This window comes from Sorex fumeus, unplaced genomic scaffold (assembly GCF_029834395.1).
Source record: "Sorex fumeus unplaced genomic scaffold, SorFum_2.1 ptg000109l, whole genome shotgun sequence".
Taxonomy (NCBI): domain Eukaryota; kingdom Metazoa; phylum Chordata; class Mammalia; order Eulipotyphla; family Soricidae; genus Sorex; species Sorex fumeus.
In genome coordinates, this window is record NW_026606166.1 from 103,539 (window position 1) to 128,207 (window position 24,669).

Below are 24,669 nucleotides of genomic sequence, written 5' to 3' on the forward strand. Positions count from 1 at the left end.
AGAATACTAAAATTACACTTGTGAATACAATTAAATTATTTTATAAGAGAGTTGCTTTAGATTAATAGGCAACCTTACTCTCAACACAAATGTCAGAAACTGAAAAAAAAAATCCCCCACCCCTTTTTAAAAATAAAACTGCTTCTTATCCAACACCGTAGTTGGACCCTTGAAGTGCATCTCTGCTCCTCCCTGAGCGTCCACTGTCAGTTCACGGCTCTGGGTTTGGCATCTCTTGAAGCCAGCTCCCTGGCCGCTGTTGGCACTTTGGCCACCACCACTTCCTTGGTTTCATTAACAATCTTTTCCATGTCATTCTTCATAAGAAAGGCCTTCCATGTATACCCTTCCTTGATTACCTCTGTCATGAAGTCCTGTGAAAGTACTTTATTCCATTTAATCTCTTGACAAATCTTACATGCTTCTCATAATTCAGCCACATAATCTCAACATTACTTTAGTTTCTCTCAAAGTTCATAAACTCTTACCACAGTGTTTCTAGACTAGTCCTTTGTGCGAATACTCTTGTTGAATCATTTTCCATCCCCATCTCATTCAATGTCTTTCAAGTCCACCTATATCACTTCACCCCCTTCTTTGCTTAAGTGCTAGTTAGGAGTTCCTGTGTGTGTTTCCTGGGCTTCCTCCTCTCAGAGTCTCAGCTAGTCACTGCCAGCTCTCTATACCTTCTGCTAAACAACGGGCTATGTGAGAAACTCAACCACGTTTGTCAAGTCAGAGCCTTATCTCCAGTGCCTAGCGCATAACATGATATACATATATAGAACAAATGTTTGTTGAGTGAATAAAGTAACTGTTGGTGAAAGAGAGAACTCTAGGCTTTAGATAGCAAAACTTAATGGAACCTAATCTGACATACTAAATACTAGAGTTATCGGCTAGTTTTGTGTACAGAGAGGACTTAAGAAGCCTGAGTGTATAAGAGGCCTTGAGCCCCAAAATATTAAAGATGTGTATTACATAATAAGGGAATGTTAATAACAATGATAGTGACAGCACATATTGCTTACTAAATACCCAGCATTATTTAGTGAGGTAGATACTATTATTATCTCCATTTAATAAGGAAACTGAAACACAGGATAGCAAAGTAACTTCCCAAGTCACATACTAGTAAATGGCTGAGTTAGGGTTTAAATTCTGTCAATTTCGTCATTTTATTTTTTTGGCTTTTAGGGTCAAAACCGGCGGTGCTCAGGGTTTACTCCTGACTCTATGCTCAAAGATCACATTTGGTGGTGCTCAGGAGCCCATATAAGGTGCTGGGGATCGAACCCAGGATGGCTGTGTACAAGGCAAGTGCACTACCCACTGTCCTATTGCTCTGGCCCCCAGTTTCCCTGCAACCTGCATTTTAACCTCTACACAAAAATGTCTTCCAGAGCAACATAATCTTGACATTAACTCATTAGGCCACACAATTTGAATGAAGTTCTTCATAGAGAAATGGATGGCAAAAGTGTTCTTGGGTAATTGGAAGGGGTTACATTTCTCCAGAAATGAAAAGAAATGGGGTATCAGAGTCCTCAAAGCAGGAGAATTTTACCGTTGTTTGAAGGTAAGTTCTATCCCTTTAGTAACTTGACTTTGGGTATAACAGCTTAATAATTCCGTATGTTTTTCTCTGTGAAATAGCAGAACTTACCTTAAAACAACGGTGAAAAGTCTCCAGCTTCTCTCAGGCATTCAAATGCTGACCATCACTTCCTGTGTCAAACTATGTCAGCAGACAGGACTTCTGGCTGGGAAGTAGCAGTAAAAAGCCCTCTCCCACAGAGACATCCGCACTATTCACAGTCAGGGAGATAGTGAGACAGTGACGGTTGGTTTAGTAGTTTACCTAGCTCAAGGACTGGGACTTAGAATACATTGTCTGTGTTGTTCCTCAAGGACAAATTATTAGGGACAAAAGTGAGTTCACAGCCACCAAAGAAAGGCAAAACACTGACCTGTTCTCTGGCAGACCGAGAAGAGATTCTTTTATTTTAAAAATTACAACCAGGTAAAAAGTGAATAAAAGAAATCCTTTCAGTCGTGCCTAGCAGTTTATCCTCATCCATAGGCATAAAAGCTGAGAAGTTATCTAGACCAGAATTCTTAGGATCTTAAAAGATCCCTACAGTATGGAGCCAGAGATACAGGAAGATGACAAACACACCAAAACTAACACCTGGAAACAAATTTTATTCACAAATCTGGAGTTCCCCAAGAAACCAAATTCACCCTTGGGATATCACTCTGGGATAATGTATCATTCCTATTCGAATGAGCTCAAAACCTGAGGGTAGCACCATTAAGGGAGTCTCGTGTTGGTAAGACTTCCGGGTAAATCTCAGATTGGCACCTGCCACATTAAACGCTATAGATCCATAAGCGACCACCACAGGTGGGGGAGATGAAGAGCAGTATTATTAAAAATGTAGACAGTGTTTAATCGCCATTTATGGACTTAACAGGTAATGACAGAACATACCTTGCAAAGCTTTTGGATATGCTGTAGGAGAAAGCAAGCAGACTAGTGGCTGTCCAAATAAGTTTGTGAAATTCTGTAATATATAAGAATCAGAAATTTTTTTCATTAAAGATTTGACCAAAGATGCTTCTGTAGTAATTAAAAAAACAACAAACATATCAGTAGTGCCTGGATTGGGTCTTATGCTCATAAGCAGATGCAGAAACATCAACAGCTGAAGATACTGCCATTCTTATTTCCTTACCACTCATGATAAGCTGATAAGCTTTCTTAAAACAAGTTTATTAAGTGGACAATTGATTTTACAAATCAAAGCACGCACAGGGCTGCAGTGTTCCAGAGAGAGGTCACCTAGCTATCGGCCAAGAGGCCACTCTGCCTGGAAACACATGCCAGTACTTACAAGAGCAAAATTTTAAAGGCCTGTGGATCTGGGCCTCAGTCCCAGGGACCCTAAAATCTGACTAACTAGTATCGACAGTTATGAATCTTTCCTCACACAGAAAGATGTATAAAACCCAAATGTCAATGTGTTTATTGTGACAATTAAACAGAAAAGCTAGAAATACCCTCGCTCTAAAGGCGGATCAGTTTGGTGCGTAAAATCATGAATGGTCTGGTAATGCCACAAGAAAAATGAAACGCGGAGGAGTTCATTTGAAAAATCAAGAGAAAAAATGAACTTTAGAAGAACCCACTATTCTTGAAAGATAAAAATGAAGACTTGAGCAGAGGGAGAGAGAGATAAAGTTCTTAACAAGGCGCCACTTCTTCAGAAACCACTATACTCATTCACAAACCTTTAAACTGAGGGCCCTGAACCAATACAGCCTTACTGCCCCCTTTTAAGGCAAAAGAAAAATCACTCAATGGTCTCACGGAAATTCTACCTTTTCTAGGTGAACACGAAGAAGAGCCCCGGAATTGCTCTCTAAGTTACTATTGGCCCCCTGAAATATTACAGAGTCCCCCCCAGGGAGGAAGTATCACCCACTTGGAAGACAATGACATAAACTAATGTCAATGAAAAAGGTCACATTTTTCCCTCCCCCTTGAAATGAAAAAAAAAAATTGTTTTATTTACAATTTTTTGGGTCACACCAGTGGTACTCAGACTGCGAGTCTGCGCTCAGAGATTACTCCTGGCAGTGTGAGGGCTGGTATGGGGTGCCAGTGCTGCGGAGCAAGCACTGTCCACTCTACCATCTTTCTGGCTCCCTGGAAACAGTCTCAAATTCATATAGAAAAAAATCGTAAATACTCTGAAAACGAAGTGTGAAGAAGGGGAATAAAGTTCATCAGATAATTTATTTCTCTAGTGGGGGTTTTGGGGTCACCCCCAGCATTGCTCAAGGGTTACTTTCGGCTCTGTGCTCCGAGTGACTGCTGGCAGTGCTGGGGGCCATTGTGCCACTGGGGAATAATGGGTTTGGCTACACTGCTAGGCAAGCACCTTAACCACTCCATTATTCCTCTGGTCCCAGATAAACATACTTTAAGGGCTTAGTGATAAAAACTGAAGACCACTGAACTCAACAAAGCATATGGAATCATCCCCCCAAACAGTTCAAATGGGTGGAAAACTGAGAGGCCCTTGAGAAAAAGTCAACTCTACTTCACACCAAATACAGGAAAAATTCCAAATTAAATCAGAGTTAAATGCAAACAATCAGCAAGAAAATATAGTAAGAGTTTATCTTATAACCTAGAAGATCTTCCTACCCATTATGATTAACTAAGATTTATAAACCCAGTTATTAAAAAAAATCAAAGAATTGTCTATACTGGGAGCCAAGAGATAGTTCAGTGGGTAAGGCACTTGCTATGCACACAGCAAACCCGGGTTCAATTCTATGCATCCCATATGTGGCAGATCCAGGAGTAAACCCTGGTTCTATTCGCTTGTATATGCATTTAAGAAAAAATTTCAAAGATAAGAGACAATGGGATCACTGACACAGAGACAGTAACTGATGGGATGCATAGTTAGAGAGAGCTTAGAGGTCTCACATACTCCATTTTGAAGCATTTTTGGGGTGACTGTGTGATTCTCAGTTAAAAATTAAATACTGAGCTTATTATTCCAACCTAGAGAGGTAGCTCAAAGGGCTGGAGCACCTTCTTGCATGCAGGTGTCTGCAGGGTCCTGCCACACAGCTACGAGCCACCCCGGAGCACTGAGCTCAAAGCAGCCCTCAAGAACTGCTGGGTGTAGTGCAAAAATGGAAGGAAGAAAGGAAGGAGGGAAAGAGAGGAGGGAAGGAGAGGAGAGAAGGAGAGAAGGGAAGGAAAGAGGGAAGGAGGGAAGAAGGAAAAGAAGGAGGGAAGGAGGGAGGGAAGGAGGGAAGGAAGGAGAGAGAGAAGGAGGGAAGAAGGTAGAGAAGGAAGGTTGGTTTTCTGTGATCAATACAGAAGGGATAAGCCAAATGAATCTTAAGAATCTTCCTCAGAGAAGAATTCAGGTAGCTACACCTGAAACAGAACCCACCTGCAATAAATGGCAGCTTCTGGGTCCTTTCCTCATACCCTGGCTCTGGGACTGCGCTAAAATAGACACTGCTGTTATTTATATCACAAAATTTCTTATTTGGTAGCATCTCTTGCTGGCCAACCTCTCTCTTTTGGTGTGTGTTTCAAACTTCTGCATAGAAGGAGCATCAACAGGCCTTCCTGCTGTCCTCCAGGAGCCTCTTACAAGGCTTGGGTTGGTTCTGGAAGCAGAGCTGGGGAGGGTTTTCCCCAGGAGCAGATGAGAGGGGCTCCTGGTTCCCAGACTATGCAAACAAGAAGGCTTCTGCTGACCACGTGCTCCCCGCCTCTGGCCCCAGAGAGAGTGCGGCATTTTGGAATGTGCCATGCAGAAAATGCCTCTGGGACGAGACCCCAGTCCTGGGCCCTGAGTCCTTACCGAGCTTCCCTAGAGGACGTCCCCCCGTCCCGCGTCTTCTCCATCCTGGTTGGGTGACATGCCTCTGTCCTGAATGCAGGGGAGGGGCTCACGGAAGATTGCCCCTGCCTTGCCCTGGCCTGATACTTTTCAGTAGTGAGTATGGTTCTATGCTGGGAACTCTCGAGTCCCCACTGTGACCCGAATCTGGCAGGGCTGGTGGGGAAGGGTGACCTTGGGGATCTTTGACAAATATTTAATAACGACACCTTTTATCAGAGTATACTTTAAATTTTAGACCTAAAGGGCCAGAGAGAGAGTGCAGGGCTTAAGGCACCTGCCTAGCATACAGCAGCCCCGGGTCCAATCCCCAGTGCTATGCGGTCCTCAGAGCCTGTCAGGAGTGATCCCGAGCACAGAGCCAGGAGCAATTCCTGAGCAATGCTGGGCGTGGTCCAAGAATGGGTACCAAATCTCTATGCTTTACAAAATACCAGTGAGATAGATTCAGTTTTTCTTGAAACACAGTAAGCAGGTAAAACGCTTGCTTTGCATGCAGCAGACCCCAGTTCGAATCCCTGGCACCCCCAGCCCTGCCAGCAGCGATCCCTGAGCACAGAACCAAGAATAAACTTGAAATATTGCCAGGTGTGGGTTAAATTTCCCTTGCACGGAATACAAATAAAAATCCACTTTTTCCTTATTATCAACTGACACAATACACAATATTGTCTGATTTTCAAATATTTAACATGACTCAGATCAACCCTTTTGATTCACATCACTAGATATGTTTACTTGTATTTTTCTTTAGAGCTTTCATTTGCATGTGCTTTTCTAGTTTTGTCTCTACTGTTCTTTAGCGTTTACTGAGTGACTGAGTACTTCCTGGTGACTGTCTAAGGCTTCTTAGATCCTGACCTGCACTTGTAGCAATCCTCTAAGACAAGTATTGCCACCCCATCCTACAGAGAATGCAACAAGAGGCTCAGGAATAAGTGAGAACATGCTTGAAGAACACAGAACTATGACTTAAATTGAGTAGGGGACCATTTCCTCCCATTCCTCTGGAACTGTGTATTCCATTCTAAACATTTAAAAATACTTATGAGTAAACCTAGGAAATTTAGACTCTTATGGGAAATGTAAGACAACTCTGAAAATCTTCCTTTATTTCAACCCCAGTGTCTAGGCCTTCCAGATTTCCAATGCTTAGGATAATTTGAATTTCCAATCGGAAATTATGTAACTGAGACTTGAAAACATACAGTCCTTATAAAACAACACACAGTATGCTTTTTTTTTTTAAAGATCTCTTTGCAGCCAGATACTTGCCTTGCTTGTGGCCAGCCCAGAATCAATCCCAGGTTCCCCTAAACACTACCAGGTTCGCCTTGCAGTGTCCCGGCCCCCCTCCCCTGCACCAGTAAAAAAAGATCTCTTTTCTTTAAGAAGCATTCAGTAACCTATGGACGGGGTTCTATTCTGGGCCAAGGAACAGAGTGCCAAGAGAGCCAGAAACAACAGCCACCTGGCACCCTGGAGCTGCCTTAGAAGCAGGTGCATGAGGCAGGTAGAGACCCAAAATAAAGACATTATGTAACATCTTGGCAGGTGACAAGGGCTACATATGGAAACACAGCGCAGGGGACAGCCAGCAGCACAGACTTTCAGATCACACTGCGCTGGAATCCCGGCCAAGCCACACTCGAGCTGCAGGTGGGACCGAAGACGAGTGACTTAGGTGTTCCATGTCCTGTTTCTCTTCTCTGTAACACGGGGACATTGTGGACTTGCAGGAGGATTAAGCGCCCGAATATCTGTAAAGTGCATGGAGTGGTACCATGGTGATGTGTAAAAATTAACTCCTGAAAATCAAGGAAAAATGAAGCAAGAAAGGGCAGAGAAAAAGAGTGGTGGGAAGGTAGGTCTTTTGAAATAAGGCAACGGAAGAGGGAACCAAACATGCAAAGAACGCTGTGGGCATCTCTCCAGGAGGATTTAGAAACCCACCAGGTGGGGGTGAGGACCAGAAGGTGATGGGCGTGCAGGCCAGAACCATGGCTGGGACCCTGAGAAGATCCGGGGAGATGCTCGGTGACAGTGATGGGATCTGACACACAGGCATGCTCCTAGGGGAGCACAGACAGCTAGCCTGGAAGTGATTAAGACCATGTGACACAAGCTGTTGGACTGGGGGGCGTGACGGGGGAGTGGAGCAGGTGAAAGGCTCTGAACATCAATGGGAGTCAAAGGGTTTCTAGAAAGAGGCCGAGTGAGGGAAGGGAGTTGAATGTGAGACCAAGAACTTGGGGGGCTGCTAGAGCAATGGGCTGAGTTGCAGGCCTTGCCTGCAGGAGGCCTGAATTTGACCCTGGTACCACACGGTCCCCTGAGCACCACTGGGGGTAACCCACCACTCCCTATGGTGCTGGGAGTATCTCCCGGACACAACCAGTGTGACGAACAAAAACAATAAATGATGAGCAACTACACAAACACAACCTTTATGACCTGACCTGGTGAAAGCTATGGGTGGAAGAGGGCGAACGCCTCTGTGTGCGGCACGTTTGGGTGGAGAGATAACGAAGAGGCTAAGGCATCTGCCTTGTATGCAGCTGACCCAACTCAATCCCCAGCACCACGGACGCTCCCCCAAGCATGGCCAGGAGTGAGACCTGAGCACAGATACAGGAGTCAACCCTGAGCAGTGCCAGCTGTGACCTAAACCTTTGCTCCACCCAAAATAAGCAGGGAGGAAAGATGAGAGAGGATGGAAGGAAGAAAGAAGGAAGGAAGGGAAGGAGGAAGGGAGGAAGGGAGGATGGGGGGAGGGACTTGTCAAGTGAAAGAGAGAGCAAATGGAATTTACAAGCTAGAATAACAAAAACATGGAAAACGGGCACAAGAGAGCACAGTGACAGGGTGTTTGCCTTGCATTCAGTCGCCCAAGTTTGATCCCTGGCACATATATGGACCCCCAGTACAGAGCCAGGAGTAAGACCTCCGCAAGGCCGGATGTGCCCTGCTCCCCAATCCAGAAACACAGGAAACAAAGGAGAAGTCAGGAGCAGTGAGGCCCTGCTGTGTAAACCATCCAAATTGCAGGGAGGGCCAAGCTAAGGGGGCTGGCACGCATACCTTGCCTGCACAGGGTTCCATCCTTGGCCCTACATGGTCTCCATCTGGGTGTGACCCTGTTCGTCCCCACTAGTGCTGGGGAGAACAGACAGTCCCGGAGGAGGTGATTGGAGTACAGCCAATTATTAAGGGAAAACTGGTGGAGAATTTTCAAGCCATAATGAACAACTGCAACATACCAATTCAATAAATGTACCAAATCCCAACTGGTTACACAGAAAGAAACTAAGCCTACAGATATCACATGTAAGTCATAAAAATCAAGAGATGGTCTTTCCAAGCCAAAAGGAAGCAATGGAACCAGTCAGGCTGACTGGCAGAAGAGTCCTTGCATAACCCTTTATGAAGGTGACAGCTTTAACAGAGTGCAGCAGTCTGCGGCCAGCCAACCGTCAAATATTTTGGGGATGAGGCTGTTTAGATAAATATGTCTGTTCTGACAAATGTGTAAGTCATGTTCACTGGCAAGGGGCCAGCTCTGTCATAAATACTCAAGGGATTTTCTTCTCCCAAAGAAAAGAAAGCAGAACTAAAGCTAGGTTTGCCCAGAATGACTGAGGGAATTTCTTTAACTCTCTGTAGTATTACGGTATTCAGATAAGACCACTTGAACTTGCCTATTTCCAAAAGCATACTTCTGAACATTTTGCTCAATAATGAAATATTCCAACCCAGGGCTTGTAAGATTTTTTTTTTCATTTTCCTGCAAGTTAATAGCGTAAATCCCAATATCCCACTTTAAGGTGTTTCACTACTGGCATTGTTTATGTAATCATTGAAGCACTGCTTCAATTGCCAAAGCCAAGGATTTTCAAGTTAAGATCCCCACTACTCTTTTCAGCATCCAGAGTCATCTGTGTTCATCATCATTATCATCATAAATTAAAAAAAAAAAGTCAAGTGCACCTGAAGCAATCAGTGTTGAGAGGCAATGACATCACTATACCACAGAACCAAAATTTTACTTAAACTACAGTGGCTCAGTGTGCAGGAGGGGAGAAATTGGTAAACCAGAAAATAAAATTTGCCTAGATAAATCTACCTCTAGAAAAAGGAAATTATTCTGAGTTATATAACAAAAATAAACCTCCCACCAGAGATCTTGGAAATCTTGAATTTTTTTTCCTGCAGGAGGATTTATTATTTTCCACTGAGTGTCCAGTCATGCGTTTTCTTCTCGTGTCTATTCATAGCACCAGATCCTGACTAGCATGCACAACCTCAAAAGAAAAGAAAGACTAAATACGAACTGTGTAAAATTAAATGAAATAAAGCAAAAGCAAAAGGCACACATTAAGACTGGTTACCGGGGGTGGGGCCGGAGTGTCTCGCGCGCACGCAAGATCTCCCAGGACTCACCTTATAAGCGACGCTGTTGGATGAGTCCACAATGATAAACAGGGGCTTCCTTGTGAAAGGGTAGAGATCCCCAGGATGGAGGCTGGAAAACCACGACACCACAATGAGAACTTACACAGCGAACGCTTTAGAAATCTTTGTTTGGATCATGGCCACACCTGACAGTGCTCAAAAACTACTCCTGACTTGATGCTCAGGGGACCAAGTGGGGCCAGAAACTGAACCCAAGCCTCCAGCGAGGCACGCAAGTCAGCCCGGAGGGCTCTCTTTCTGCTCTAAGTAATTTTATCCTTCATGAAGTGACGCCCTGCATGTGTGAGGCCCCAAGTTCAATGCTCAGCACTCCAGGGTCCACCAAGCACCCTGGGACTGTATCTACTCAAAAAGAAAGCTAAATCTTATCCTTCAGTCACCTTTACAGCACAGTACTAAGGGAAAACTAAAGAATAATTTAGCAATAGACAAAATGTTTATTATATTTATTGGGAGAGAACTCGGCAGTTTACTTGGAATAATAAATTCATAGACAATTATTATTCGAAAATATTCAAGTTTAAGAGTAATCAATCATAGAATGAAAATCTCAGAAGTCAGTATTGAGGAATTTTCTTACTATCTGCAAGTCCCTTCTTTTATTTTTTTTTGGGGGGGCGGAGAGGGGGTGGTTACTGGGTCATACTGGGCAGTGTTGGGTATACTCTTAGGTTGTAGTTCAGGGACCCATGTGGTGCCAGAAATACAGTATGCAAAGCATGCGATTCCTGCCCTCTGAGTTACCACCTGGCTCTGAAAATCCCTTTGTAAAAACATATTTGGGGATATACAGTGGGTAAGGCCTTGCATGCGGCCAACCCAGGTTCAATCCCTGACTCCTCATATAGTCCTCCAAGCACTGCCAGAAGTGACTCCTGAGTGCAGATTCAGGCGTAAGCCTTAAGTATCACTGGGTGTCATGCCAAAAAGAAAAAAAGAAAAACAAAAGACATGTTTGGGGTCAGGATGTGGTAAAGTTCATACCTGCATGCACAAGGCCCTGATATTTGGGGGGGTGAGAACATGTAAAACAAAAGGAGGTTTGTATTTCAATGAGTTTCAAAATCTATATTTCAATGACCTTAATCTTTCAAATTACATATTAATATTAGAAAAACCGGGGAATAACTCCCAGTTTTGTATTCTTATTTCTGCTAGACATTTGTATCATAATCAGCTAAGGAAAACAATAACTGGTTCAGAAAAAAAAATCTGCATTTGAATCAAAGGCTAAAGTTTGAAACAAACATTTGAGAGTCACTGCTTAGGAATGCTACAATTTTGGTTTGCATGGACTTTTCCCATGGTTTAGTGGATAATGTACTAAGTACGTTACCAGTAGTGTAAATGCAAATATAAACAAAATGATATGTCAATGAGCAGCATCAAATTTCATTATATTTCAAATGCAAGTTTTTCTAATATTAATTATTTATAAATAAGGTCAATGACAACACCAATTTATGACTTGGGGAATAGTTAGCAACTATAACTGTAATCTGAAGCATCTCCTTGTCTACCCTCACTTCCCCATTCTATGCAAAGTACTATTAGAAATGTAGTTACAATTAAGCACAGTAACCTTTATAACCATACTGCTTTCAGCTAAAGAAATTCCAGTCAATAATGGTAAAGCAATGAATGTGCTATTGTAGAAAAATAAATTGTGTTTGTGGATATAGCTCAATGGCAGAGTGCATCATATATATATATATATATATATATATATATGAGGCCCTTAGTTTTATCCCTGGCACTACCCCACATCAGCAAATGCAATCCCAGGCACCATAACAAGTATGATCCCAGCATTGCAAGGAACAAACAAACAGAACAAATTTTCACAAATAGAATCCTATTTAAAAATCACTGACTCATGGGACTGAAAAGACCTGCCTTTCACATGGTTCAATCCCCAGCATCCCATATGATACCCCGAGCACTGCTAAGAGGAATTCTTGAGTGCAGAGCCAGGAGTAATCCCTGAGCACTGCTAGGTGTTATCTCTCCACCACCCCTCCCCCCCGCCAAAAAAAAAATCACTCAATTAGGGCCAGAGATACAGTATAGAAGGCCCTTGCCTTAACTGCAGCTGACCCAGACTTGATTCCTAGCTTCACATAGGGTCCCCTGAGCACTTCCAGGAGTGATCCTTGAGTACAAAGCTAGGAGTAAGTCCTGAGCACCACTTGGTGTAAACCCAAATTATAAAATTAAGTAAGTCAATTATTCACATTTATTTGTGCTATATCAAACAGTAGAACCTTTTACTAGAAAACTGTATTCATGTTACCGCTGAGCATCCCCAGTGTGGCTCCCACACAAAACAAAAACAAAGAACAAAATAAAAAAAAGAAAAAGATTAAACATAAAAATCTGCCAGAATAGTGAGACTCTGAAATTGTTTGGAACTAAAAAAACTGTTATTAATAGTGGTGTGAAAAACATTTCTAATTCTAAAAATACAGTCACTGTTTTTGTTAGTATTTTATGAGATAGCTAAAGCTTTATATTGCGGGAGACCCAGAGTACATACCAGTGCATTTCCTTGTGGGACTGATTTCGTTTGTGGATAGCATCTCCATTGATAATATCCCGGTTACTATTAGTTAGTACCCCTCCAAAATCATAAGGACCTATAAAACCAAAAGGAAGAATCCTAGACTTCAACTGGAGAGTGACATTGATCTGCTGTTCAAATACCCAAGCACTGTGTGATTCTCTCATTGCTACAAATGCAAGTTAAGTGCAAAACATTTTAAATACTTAAAAATTTAACATTTGAATTCAATGCGCTCTTTAAATGATTTCAGTATGTTGCCTGCTTCAACATTTAAAAAAATCATTTAATTATTGGTTAGTTCTTCAAGCAGAGTACCACGAGAAACAAAACAAGCATCACTGTATCCCATTATTCTCGGAGTTAGAAGGGCGAGATACAGGGCTGCATCTCGCTCAGGGAGCACACACACCTTGCATGGGGGAGGCCCTGAGTTCCATCCCCAGCCATGGGAGTGGGTATAGGATAGAATTCTAGAATGTTCAAATAATCTTGACAGTAAGAGCAAAACTGAATTCCCGGGTTTTTTCAGAATTAAGAAAGGTTAGAATAAAACCTTAACACTTTTAACACAATATTAAGTGAATTGCTAGTTGTAAGTTAGAGGGCCTTGTTTTAATAGAACTTGAAAATTCTAATTGGCAATAAAAATTTTGAAACATTTGCTTTTTTTTGCCACAGAGAGCAGTGTTCAGGGCTTACTCCCGGCTCTGCATTCAGGGATTACTCCTTGCAGGCTCAGCAGATCATATGGCATGCTGGGGATTGAACTCAGGTTGGCCGTGTTCAAGGCAAGTGCCCTACCTGCTGTGTTCTCCATTCCTAAATTTTTATTTTTAATGCCAATTTTGTCTGCAAAAATTTCAATACTGTGAATATTATATCAATCTCTATTCTCCTAGTTTTGAATTGACCCCTTTTCTACTGGTCATATCATAACAGCTGAACTCTTGCTCAAATGAAACACCAACTATGAAATGTTCAGAATAATTTCTCATTCAATTAGTAAAACAAGAGTTCAATGTGTAGGCCGAGGCTCAGAAAATCTGATTTTACATATACACTATAAAACAAAAATAACCATAAGTAAAATTATTAACTTTACTTTAAAAAATGAATATAGTTCATGATTTCACCTCACTTTTAATGCTGAGTTATATTTTATCCCTTTAAAGAATCACTACAGAGATAAAATTCTTTGAGACTTGTTTTGTTTTGCTTTGATTTTATATAGTTTCAGAGGATCTGTAGATCATGCAGGGAAGATGGCAGGGACATGCACTGTATAAAGGAATGCAAATTTCAACAAACAGATGAAGAGGAAAATGTGAAGAATAAAATTTTTTGCCCTTAGATAGAATTAACCGTATCTGATGTCTCATCTGCTCTGACCAATTCCACATTATTTTGGACAGTTTTCAGTTTTTATTCTGAAATGGCATCCCAATATTCTACAAGCTGTATCCAGAAAAACCAAATCAATGACAGAAAACGAAACCATGACAAGGACTTGAACTTTCACAGTTACAAAAGTGCACTGATTTCTACAAAGACTTTCAGCCGCGCAAAGCCACTGACCAGATTCCCTAACGTGTTAAAGGGTTAGAAAAAGTCAATGAGGTAATGTAAGTGATTGGCCTTGGTTATTCAATTATCCTTTGCAAATCTGATAGTGAGGCATGTATTTGAGATGTGGATTTACTGATGATTTACATACTTCGACCTACAATATCTCAGCAAATAAAACAGACTGGGTTGTCTGCAAGATTTATTCAATTCTGCCCAATTCAGCAAGTAGACCAGGCTTCAAATTTGGAAGCTTCCCTAGAAAGCTTGAGATGGTCTGTGGGCTGCGGGCCATCGTCTTGTAGAAAATAAAGAGAATTCAAGCCCCGCTCACAACGGGAGCATTCCTTTATTGTACCTTCACTATCAGAACGACCTGTGGGGAAAACGCCAGTGGCTGACAGGTAAATCAGAAGCACACTATTGGCAGGCAGCTCCTGAAATTAAAGAACACAAATACAACACAACAAAGAAAGGAAACAACAGTTTTATTTAAAGGTGGGGATATCTGAATGCAGGGGGTGGGCAGGGGCAATCGGAATTTGTCTTTTCCAAGGAAAGCCATGCTATTATTGCCACTGGTCTGAAGACATTACATTCACTGCTTCTGAAGCCTGATCATTGTGAAACTTGAGAGGGAAAATAAAGTTTCTGAGTACAGGTGTCAGAGATCAAGCCAAGGATGCCGCTCATGGTCACCCCTGGGAGGAAATCCCTATTAATAGATTTTGCTGATGACCAAAACGCTTCTGAGAGCTGCGTGGATACAGAATATGTCTAAGCAACCACCTCCATGTTTTAGCTCTGACAGACTCACACGTCTAATAGAGTTTAGGAATAAAAACCTGCAGAAGGAGAGTAACAGTTTGCCAATACTTTCATTAGTTAATGATAAGGAACACATAAGCAATTTCTTTTTCAAAAATAGCTATGATGACATAGGGAGTGGAGGGGGAAAAAGCCATGAGTAGGCCATTCTAAAGGCCATTTTTGCTTTCTGTGATTTATCTAAACTCTTGACTCAGATATTCAAAGAGAAGCACGGCTCTTCAGGACACACATGCCCCACACAGTACCAAGTCTCACATCACATATACCTTAAAAGAGGCTGCTAAGAATGTGTACAACTGGCTGAAGGTTGGTTTGTAGAGCAGATACTTGTGAGGGTTTTCTCGTCTTGTAGGCTTGTCAGCAGATTCCTACATTTAAACACAGAAGACATTATTCATACAAACTGTATTTGACAGATGAAGTATCATACCTTTTTAATTATTTAATTTTATTTTTTGGTGTCATATTACAGAAATATTTAATTATTTATTCAATAGGTAGAAAATAGTACTTCTGAGTAGGTATTATATATATATATATGTATATGTATTTTTTTATTCAGAAAATCTTTTATGTTATTTTTCTTGTTGAATTTTCAAGTATTTGAGTTTCCCCCATTTCTATCTATGGTTAGTCTCTTTCTCATAGCATCGTGGTCTGAAAGAATAGATATTATTTTTATCATCTTGATTTTATGGAAATGTCTTGTGACTCAAAATGTGGCTTACCTAGAAGAATGTCCCACAATTTTTATTTATTTTTGGGCCACACCTGACTGTGTCCAGGCCTTATTCCTAGTTTTGTGTACAGGGATCACAACTGCCAGGGCTTCAGGAACCATATAGGAAACCCATATTGGCAGTGCTCAAGGCAAGTACCCTGTCCACCGTACTATCTTCTCTAGTCCCTATTTTTTAATTTTTACTTTTTTCTGGGGGTGGGGGGAGACATGGTTAGGCCACACCTGGCCCAGTTCTTACTCCAAGCTGTCAGCACCTATTTTTACTATCTTCTTCATCTATTATCTTTCTTTCTTATTCAGTGTCACTATGATATTTATGTCTCCTGTGTCACATAAAAAAGGAATCTTTATACATACTTGGAACTTTGTTTTTGTTTCTGGGCCACACCAGGCAGTGCTTGGAGCTTACTCCTGTCTCTGTGCTCAGGAACTACTCCTGCAGGTGCTCAGGGGACCATATGGGGTCCCGGGGATTAAACCTGGGTTGGCCACATGCCAGGCAAGTGCCCTACTGGCTGTACTGTCTGGCCCCAAGCAGACACAGTACATTTCCTCTCTCTTTGATTCTCTTTCTCCCTCTCTCTTTCTTTTTTTTTCATTTTGGAGGCACACCTGGAAATTACTCCTGGCTATGCACTCAGGGATCACTCCCGGCAGTGCTTGAGGAACCATGTGGGGTGCTGGGGATTGAAGCCGGGTCAAGTGTATGCAAGGTAAGCACTGTGCCCACTGTTTTACCTCTCCACACTTTGAACATCTGTTGGATAAACAGCATTCCATGAGAAGGGGAAGGAGAAAATGTTACCAAAATTGCAAATGTAGGGAGTCCATCACCTGCATCCCTGGCTTATTCATCTGGGAAGCTAAATTCATTGGCTCCCTTTCCAGGGCTTGTAACATCCGGAACATGTCTACAGTTAGTTCACTGAACTTCACCTGCAAGGAAAAAAACCTGACCGTTAGAGTAGCAGGCTGGAAATTTTCACCCATATCAATCATCATCACTACTTATGGAACTTAGAACACTGGCTATTCCAGGCATGAGCCGGCGGTGACGGGGCAACTGAAACCTCATGGGAAGGGGGACGTTCCCGGCTTGTCCCTCATGTCCTACCGAGGTCACGAGTTGCTCCCCACAAGCGGCTATCCGGCACGGCCATGGCTCCAGAAGCACAAGGACATAATGCAGAGCCCGGCACACTGCAGCAGAAAAGTGAATGGACTATGCGTCAATCCACACTACCATGCCTGCCCAGGAGGGAAAGGGTGTTGCTCCCTTTCGCCTTTTTCCCCCTGGGCAGCAAGATGGTGGCCTCCTTGGAGCTTTTTGGAAAGCCAGGTATGAGCCGGCAGTGACGGAGCAACTGGAACCTCCTGGGAAGGGGAGCATTCCCATCTTGTCCTTCACACCCTACCGAAGTCACGAGTTGCCCCCCACGAGCGGCTCTTCAGCACGGCCATGGCTCCAGAGCCACAGATACCATTCTCGTAATTATCTGGCTCGTGGCAGAAATACCTCCAGACTTAATAAGTAAAATATCAGAAATCCAAGCTCACACGGCCACTATTGTAGCCACGCGACTTCATATGGTTCTCATAACTAACTGTAGAAAACAAATTATTTCACAATGCCTTTTCAGCAGTTCTGATTGTTGGGTGTAAACTGTAAACAATAATGGTGCATCTTTTGTCAAAATAACGTAGTCCAAGTAGATAGAGTGTTAGGTAGAATTCATCTGCCTCACAGGTATTGGGAGGGGTGGCGTGGGGGTATATTGAGGTTCTTGGTGGTGAAAAATAAGTACTGTTGGAGGGAAATGTATTTGATCATTGCATAACTGAGACTTAAACCTGAAAGCTTTGTAACTTTTCCCGCAGTGATTTAATAAATAAATATAAAAATTAATAAATAAAACCACAAAAAAAATAAAAAAGAACACTGGCTGTTCTATCATCCCATACTTTACTATGCAAGATTTCAAAACTTAAAGACTTCTGTGACACCCATGTGTTTAACGTCTCCATTGGAGACTTTGTTGTTACTGTGTTTGGCATATCGAAATCGTCACGGGGAGCTTGCCAGGCTCTGCCGAAGTCCTGTAATATCAACATTTTTCTATAGCTGCTTTATTATTCATCCATTCATCCATCCCTCTATCCTTTTTGCTTTTTGGGTTATGCTCAGGGTTTACTCCTGGCTTTGAACTCAGGTCGGTCGCATGGAAGGCAAATGCCCCTATCCATCCTTCTTTAGATCTATCAATTCTCACTGTAATTGCAAGGGGTCTTTTATGCAATGCAATACTTGCTGCCCCAAACCAGAGAGCTCAGGCCTAGCAATGAGAAACTTCCCTGGCACAATGGTTATAGGGGCCACCAGCCCTACACCTGTGATGTGGGAGGCACACTACGCTGGGATCAGACTCGGGGCTTTGTGCCTCCCAGGATGTGCTTTAGCCATCTGCGCTGTCTTAACGTGATCAAAGAGTCTTCACGTTTCACACATTCCCCACCAGTTACCGCTACACAAGGGAATCAGAAAAGGCCTTCAGACCCACACTTTAGAAGATAATTAAGTGAAACCTCTGAAGGGCTAAAAGTCTACAACTCAACAGCTCGAAAACAAAAGAATAGTGATATTTTAGGCAAATAAAAATGGAAAAATTCATTGCAAGAGATCTGAAAATTTTTTTTTTAATAATGAAAAGAGCACAGATATAGCTCATGGTTGAGGACATGCTCTGCATTTGTGAGACCTTGGGTCTGATCCCCAGCACCTCAGAAAAAATGCAAGAAAGAAAGGAAGAAAGAAAAATACTAACACAGAAATCAAATGATGGCAAATGCAAACACAAAATGCAAAAAAATACTTAAAAAAAGAATTCAGATGAGAGCACGTTTTCTATAGTATAAAATACAGAGAATTAAAAAGCGAAACATAATAATTTTGTTTTACTTTGTTTTAAACAGGGCCTACTCTTGGATGTGCTTTCAGGGATCACTCCTGGCCATCCTCAGGGGACATTAAGTCACAGCAGGACGAACTAGGGTTGAGCATGACAAGCAAGGCTAGTGCTTACCCCCGTGCTATCTCTCTGACCCCTCAGAGTGAATTTGAAACATAACTCCTTCACAATTCTTTACCTGGTTGTTACAATTACCAATAATGAGTGCATCGGCCAGAGACAACTGTCCCACAATCATGCCCTGTTCCAGCAACGGGGCTCCTGTCTCGGCGAGGCGATTTGATGTGATGACAATAGTATTATCATCATTTAATACCATTACAGGATCAGCCTGGAGGAAAAATAGAAATTAACTGATAGCCAAGACAGAATATCAATATAAGCTATTCTTTCTTCTTATCCAGCCAGTAAAAATGTAACCCACATTGGCATTTACTTTTTTTTTGGGCAGGGGATTGGGGGGGGAGTTTGGGCCACACTTGGTGATGTTGAGAGGTTACTCCTGGCTTCTGAACTTAGGAATTCCTCCTGAGGTACTGGGGGACCATATGAGATTCTGGGTCTCAAGCCTGGGTTGGCTGTGTGCAAGGCAAAGTGCCTTACCTGCTGTATCATTCTGGCCCTGCATTTACTTAATTATGACCTTTCTTATCAAAAACTGACCTCAATGAAAGCTGCTACTTCTTGAAGCACCAGGTTCCATTCCACTTGATCTTCAGTATTGAAACGGTGAGTATAATCCTCAATTTCATCTGACAATTCCTGATTCAAAAAATCACAAAGGAAAATGATTATACTAAGAAAAATAAGATTATTGTTTTTTTTACCATATTCTTAAGGGAAACCTAGAGGGATAAAAAGCTTGAGTATCATCACTATACAGTCCCAACAATAGCCAAAAATAGACTAAAAACTATAAGTGACTTTCAAATACAAAGTATAGGATACACATTAGTAAGATCTTCTGAGATTCCACTACCTACTCAGTGTTCATCAGTAAGTTTGTGAAAGCAAACCCTAAATTTTTAACATTTACACTAAAAGAATATTTTTCAGTTGATTCTCTTCGGATTTGCATCACAAGGTTTTTTTTTCTCCCTTTTTGGGTCACACCGGCAATCTCAGAGGCTACTCCTGGCTCTGCACTCAAGAAGTACTCCTGGCAATGCTCAGGGGACCATGTCAGGTGCTGGGGATCAAACCCAGATTGGCTGCGTACAAGGCAAATGCCCTACTCATTGTACTATCGCTCTGGCCGCTTACATCAGTTTTTTTGTTGGATTAATAATAAGACATAGGAAAGAGAGAGAACTTGCCAAAATTATCACAATATAACTGAGTACCAAAAATAAACAAGGATGAAACCATTTACTGAATAGCGTGCAAGCAGAATGTAGAATGTAAGAATTATAGATACTGAGTGGATGTAAATGCAGATTATTCTTAGCTAGCTGAGTTAACAAAGGATTGAGTGATGCAGCCAGGCCCCGAGATGGAAAAACCAAAACACAGAAATATGAAGCATGAGCTCTTCCACTGAACACATTCACAGTTCTTTTTCTTTCTTTCTTTCTTTCTTTCTTTTTTTGGCTCTTGGGTTACACGCAGCAATGCTCAAGGCTTACTCCTGGCTCTGCACTCAGAAATTATTCCTGGCGGTGCTTGGGGGACACTATGGGATGCTGGGGATTGAACCTGGGTCAGCTGCATGCAAGGCAAATGCCCTACTCGCTGTACTATCGCTCTGGCCCACATTCACAGTTCTTGAACTGAAACTTTTGTTGCTGTTATTTTGGGGCGACACCAGGTGGTACTCAGAGACTGCTCAGGATCACTCCCAGGAGTACCACCCACACATGAAGCATGTAATCAGCTCTGTTAACTAACTCTCCAATCCTACATCTTTCTCTCTTTTTCTTTCTCCCTCCCTCCCTCCCTCCCCCCTCCCTCTCTCCCCCCCCTTACACACACACACACACACACACACACACACACACACACACACACACGGCAACGCATAGGGGCTACTCCTGGCTCTGGATTCTGTGCTCTCGGGGGACCAAATGGAATGCCGGGAATTGAACCTGCGTTGGCCGCATGCAAGGCAAACGCCCTACCCACTGTACTCTGACTCTGGTCCCTATCTGCCATTTCTAATCATCATCCACTGATAGGTGGTACAAGGTAAAACATGATACAGGTAAGTATCTCTCACTGGTGAACAACTGAGGGAGAAAACAGAAGGATCTTTTATCAATACACTCAGAAGTTACCATATTTTGAATGTTGTCATAATTTGGTTATAGCAAAAATTATTAAAAACTTTCAATTATGTCTTTCAAAAACAATCAACTTATTGATTTTTTATTTTTGGTTTGGGGGGTCACAATCAGTGGTGCTCAGGACTTACTCCTGGCTCTGCACTCAGGGATCACTCCAGACAGGGCTCAGGGGACCCTACGGGGTGCCACAGATTGAACCAGGATCTGCAATATGCAAGGAAAGTGACTTAACCAGCTGTACCATTGCTCCAGGCTCCTTTAACTTACTGAGGTAAAGTTAGTTTCTCAGAGTGCAAATGTTGAACAAAATGAGTCAGAGGGAGAGGGACAGACACAGAATGACTGCACTCATTTGCAGGATGAAACAAAAACAAAAAACATAGTACGTGAATAATTCCCAAAGACAGTAGGAACAAGGACCCGGAGGACTGGTCCATGGTAGGAAGACTGCCACAAAGGGGACAGAGGGGAGGGGGGAGGGCGGTTAGGACAGAGGAGGAAGCACCATGACAATGACAGCTGAAAATGACAAAAACTCTGGACAAAAACTGAGTGCTGAATGGAGGTAAAAGTGATATGCATGATGCCCCTTTTGTAACAGTACTGCAAAACACACTGTCTAAAAGGAAAATGAGAGTGGGGGGAGGGAGAGGAAGGGAAAGTGTCTACCACAGAGAGGCAGGCTGTCTAGGGAGGGTGGGCAGGAAACTGGGGTCAGTGGTGGTGGGAAATGTGCATTGGTGAAGGGACAGGTGTTTGAACATTCTATGACTCAAATTCAATCATGAACAACTTTGTAACTGTGTATCTCACTGTGATTCAATTTTTTAAAAAATGGGGAAAATGTTTCTATTTGGGGGATTCAATGTTACCACTTAATCTATTAAAAGGACAAATAAAAGAACAAATAAAGAGGCTGGAGCGATAGTATAGGGGGCAGGGCATTTGCCTTGCACGAGTCTGACCCGGGTTCGATTCCCAGCATCCCATATGGTCCCTTGAGCACCGCCAGGAATAATCCCTGAGTGCAAAGCCAGGAGTAACCCCTGTGCATCACCGGGTATGACCTAAAAAGAAAGAAAAAAAGAATAAATAAAATCAATTAAAAGGACAAATTTAATAACAGGAGCCAGAGATGCAGCTCCCTTGCATGTGCAAGGTCCTGGGATTAATCACCAGCACAGGCTGGGGGGGGGGGGGGTGTCAGGAGAATCTCTACACAATTACATATAAGAACTTTAACTGTTTTACAGTGCGTTTACCTTTACCAGATCCTTCACAACATCCATTTTGTTGAGAAGAAGACAAACTACTATAAATCTTGCGTAGTATCGTAGTTTCTTGACTACTAACTCAGGTCTATAGTAGATAAAAGAAGAAAAAAAACATCATTCAGAAGAAAATATGCCTTTTAATATTTCCAACTTTCTAATAGCCTTGAAACCCATTTAGTCTTATTTCGCACTTACAAAGATCTCTGCTGATTCACTATACTGCTCATGTAGCGAAAGTATGATCTGAAAAATACCTATTGCACAGGAAGACTAGGCATCAGGCAGATGCTAAGTGTTAGAAGTACCATAATTAAAAAAAGAAAAAAAAACTCAGACCAAAGTTCAACAGACCGAGTGCATGCTGGAGATATGGGTTCAAGTCCCAGCAAGACATGGTCCTCTCAGCCAGAAGTGACCTGCAGTCACCCCACTGAATGCTAATGGGTGTGGTCCCCAAACAATTAAAAATATTATTATAAAGGCTTATTTCATAAATGATAAAAGGCAACTTATTTTGTTAAAAAATAACAAAATCCAAGATTTTTTCATATTCAATGCAGCATAATAATAAATCAGGAAGTGGCATACGTAGGAAAAGGAATTAATAAATGGTTTAATATATACAAATCTTTAATAAACTGTATTTAATAATCTATATGCAAAAAAAGCAAAAAGATTTAAAAAAATTCGGGAGCAGAAATGCTCCTTTAATGGGCATTAAACCACATATAACAAAAACAAAAACATTACTTTCAAGCTTATATGAAATGAACATTCAATTTTATCTAGCTAATTCTGCTCATTAGACATGGCGCTGAGCTCCAAGCCACCCACATGCCAGGGAGAGACTCTTGCCCAGCCCCTGCGGGAGCGGCCCGGGGCCCAGGCTGGGCACTGGGGACTGTTTCGGGGAGAGGAGTAGCGTGGCAGGGAAGAGAGCAAAGATGGGGGGAGGTAAGGAAGAGGGCCCGGGCCACCGGCCCCCAGATGCTGGGGACTGGAATCTGAATTTCTTCTTGCCATAAGCTGGGTTCCAAGGAGTGGATGCCTTTGGGGAGAGCTGCTCAGGGAAAACAGGGCAAAGTTTCTTTGGAAATTTGTTTGTTTCAGTCACACCCAGCGTTGCTCAGGGCTTACTCCTGGCTCTGCACTCAGAGATCATTCCTGTCACTTCCCCAGGGTGTTGGGGCACAAATTTAGGTTGGCCCCATGCAAAGCAAGCCCCCTACTGGTTGTACTATCATTCTGAGTCCCTGGATTAGGTAATTAAGGCCATGCATGAGGCCCTGAGTTTGCTCCCCGGCACCACTAAATATAAGCTTGGTGATCCTGAGCACTGCCGGCTGTAGTTCTGGTGGCCGGGAGCACTGCAGAGGTGAGCCTGGTGGCTTCAAGCACCAGGAGGCCCAAGCAGAACTGAGACCTGAACAACTGGGCCCATGAGAGCTGAACACGACCCACAAGTGCCCAAGGCAGTACTTGGGATCACTGCCCATCTCCCAAAAATTTAAATGCAAGAAGTATTCCAAGGGGGCTGGACCGATAGCACAGTGGGTAAGGCATTTGCCTTGCATGCGGCCAACCCGGGTTCAATTCCCAGCATCCCATATGGTCCCCCGAGTGCCACTAGGTGTAATTCCTGAGTGCATTTGCCTTGCACGTGGCCAACATGGCCAACCCGGGTTCGATTTCCTCTGCCCCTCTTGGAGAGTCCGGCAAGCTACCAAGAGTATCTCGCCCACACGGCAAAGCCTGGCAAGCTACCCGTGATGTATTCCATATGCTAAAAACAGTAACAACAAGTCTCACAATTTGTTGTGAGATGTTACTGGTGTCCGCTCAAGCAAATCGATGAACAACGGGAGGACAGTGCTACAGTGCATGAGCCAGGAGCAACCCCTGTGCATTGCTGGGTGTGACCCAAAAAGAAAAAAAAAAGCAAGTATTCTAAGCTCCCCAGCTTGGGTAGAAAAAATGACCACAGCTTGCTGACCACACATCCAAAACCCACGTGGAAGTGGCCAACTGAATTCTGCTCTGTGAACCACCAGGCTGAACTGCAGCAAAACAAAGGTGAAATGAATCAGTGCTGCTCACTGACACCGAAGGGCAGCCAGCCCGGCCTCTAGCCGCTCCGCATCCTACTGCAGAAGGAGGAGGCTCCCGCAAGGGTCCCCAAACCAAGAAAGTGCCCAAGTTTTCAAGTCCAGATTCACCTTCCCCACCATCACCACCTTTATGAAAGCTGACCCCTGGATGCTTCTGACAAAGTTCTTTGGGCACCCGGAAGGGCAGCCTCGCCCACCTGTCTGGCACCATGTCACCTGTGAGACATGGGCTCTTAGACAAGAGACACTTCATCCAGGTGCCTAATTACATCTGCCCCTGGCTCATGTGCATATTATTAGTCATTTGCAACAAGCAAGGCTCTCATCTCCTAGCGGCTGTGATTATGCGACAGCAACTCTCAGAAGCAGAAAGGGCCCCGGGAAGGAGAGGTTCTGCGGACGAGGCTTCCCGACACACAGGCCACC

At 42.9% G+C, this 24,669-nt stretch overlaps 1 protein-coding gene across 2 annotated transcripts in view; it reads right to left on the reverse strand.

Annotated features, from left to right (window-relative positions):
* LOC130042725 (protein SCAI) overlaps positions 1-24,669 on the reverse strand; it is a 135,404-nt gene that overhangs the window by 6,013 nt on the left and 104,722 nt on the right. For both annotated transcript variants that reach the window (XM_056134906.1, XM_056134907.1), the window contains 9 exons: positions 22,124-22,220; positions 19,243-19,341; positions 18,758-18,910; positions 16,448-16,549; positions 15,138-15,239; positions 14,399-14,477; positions 12,451-12,550; positions 9,882-9,963; positions 2,495-2,567 (listed from right to left, as the gene is read on the reverse strand). In XM_056134906.1, coding sequence (XP_055990881.1) covers positions 2,495-2,567; positions 9,882-9,963; positions 12,451-12,550; positions 14,399-14,477; positions 15,138-15,239; positions 16,448-16,549; positions 18,758-18,910; positions 19,243-19,341; positions 22,124-22,220 — 887 coding nt within the window. The remainder of the gene's footprint in view (positions 1-2,494; positions 2,568-9,881; positions 9,964-12,450; positions 12,551-14,398; positions 14,478-15,137; positions 15,240-16,447; positions 16,550-18,757; positions 18,911-19,242; positions 19,342-22,123; positions 22,221-24,669) is intronic.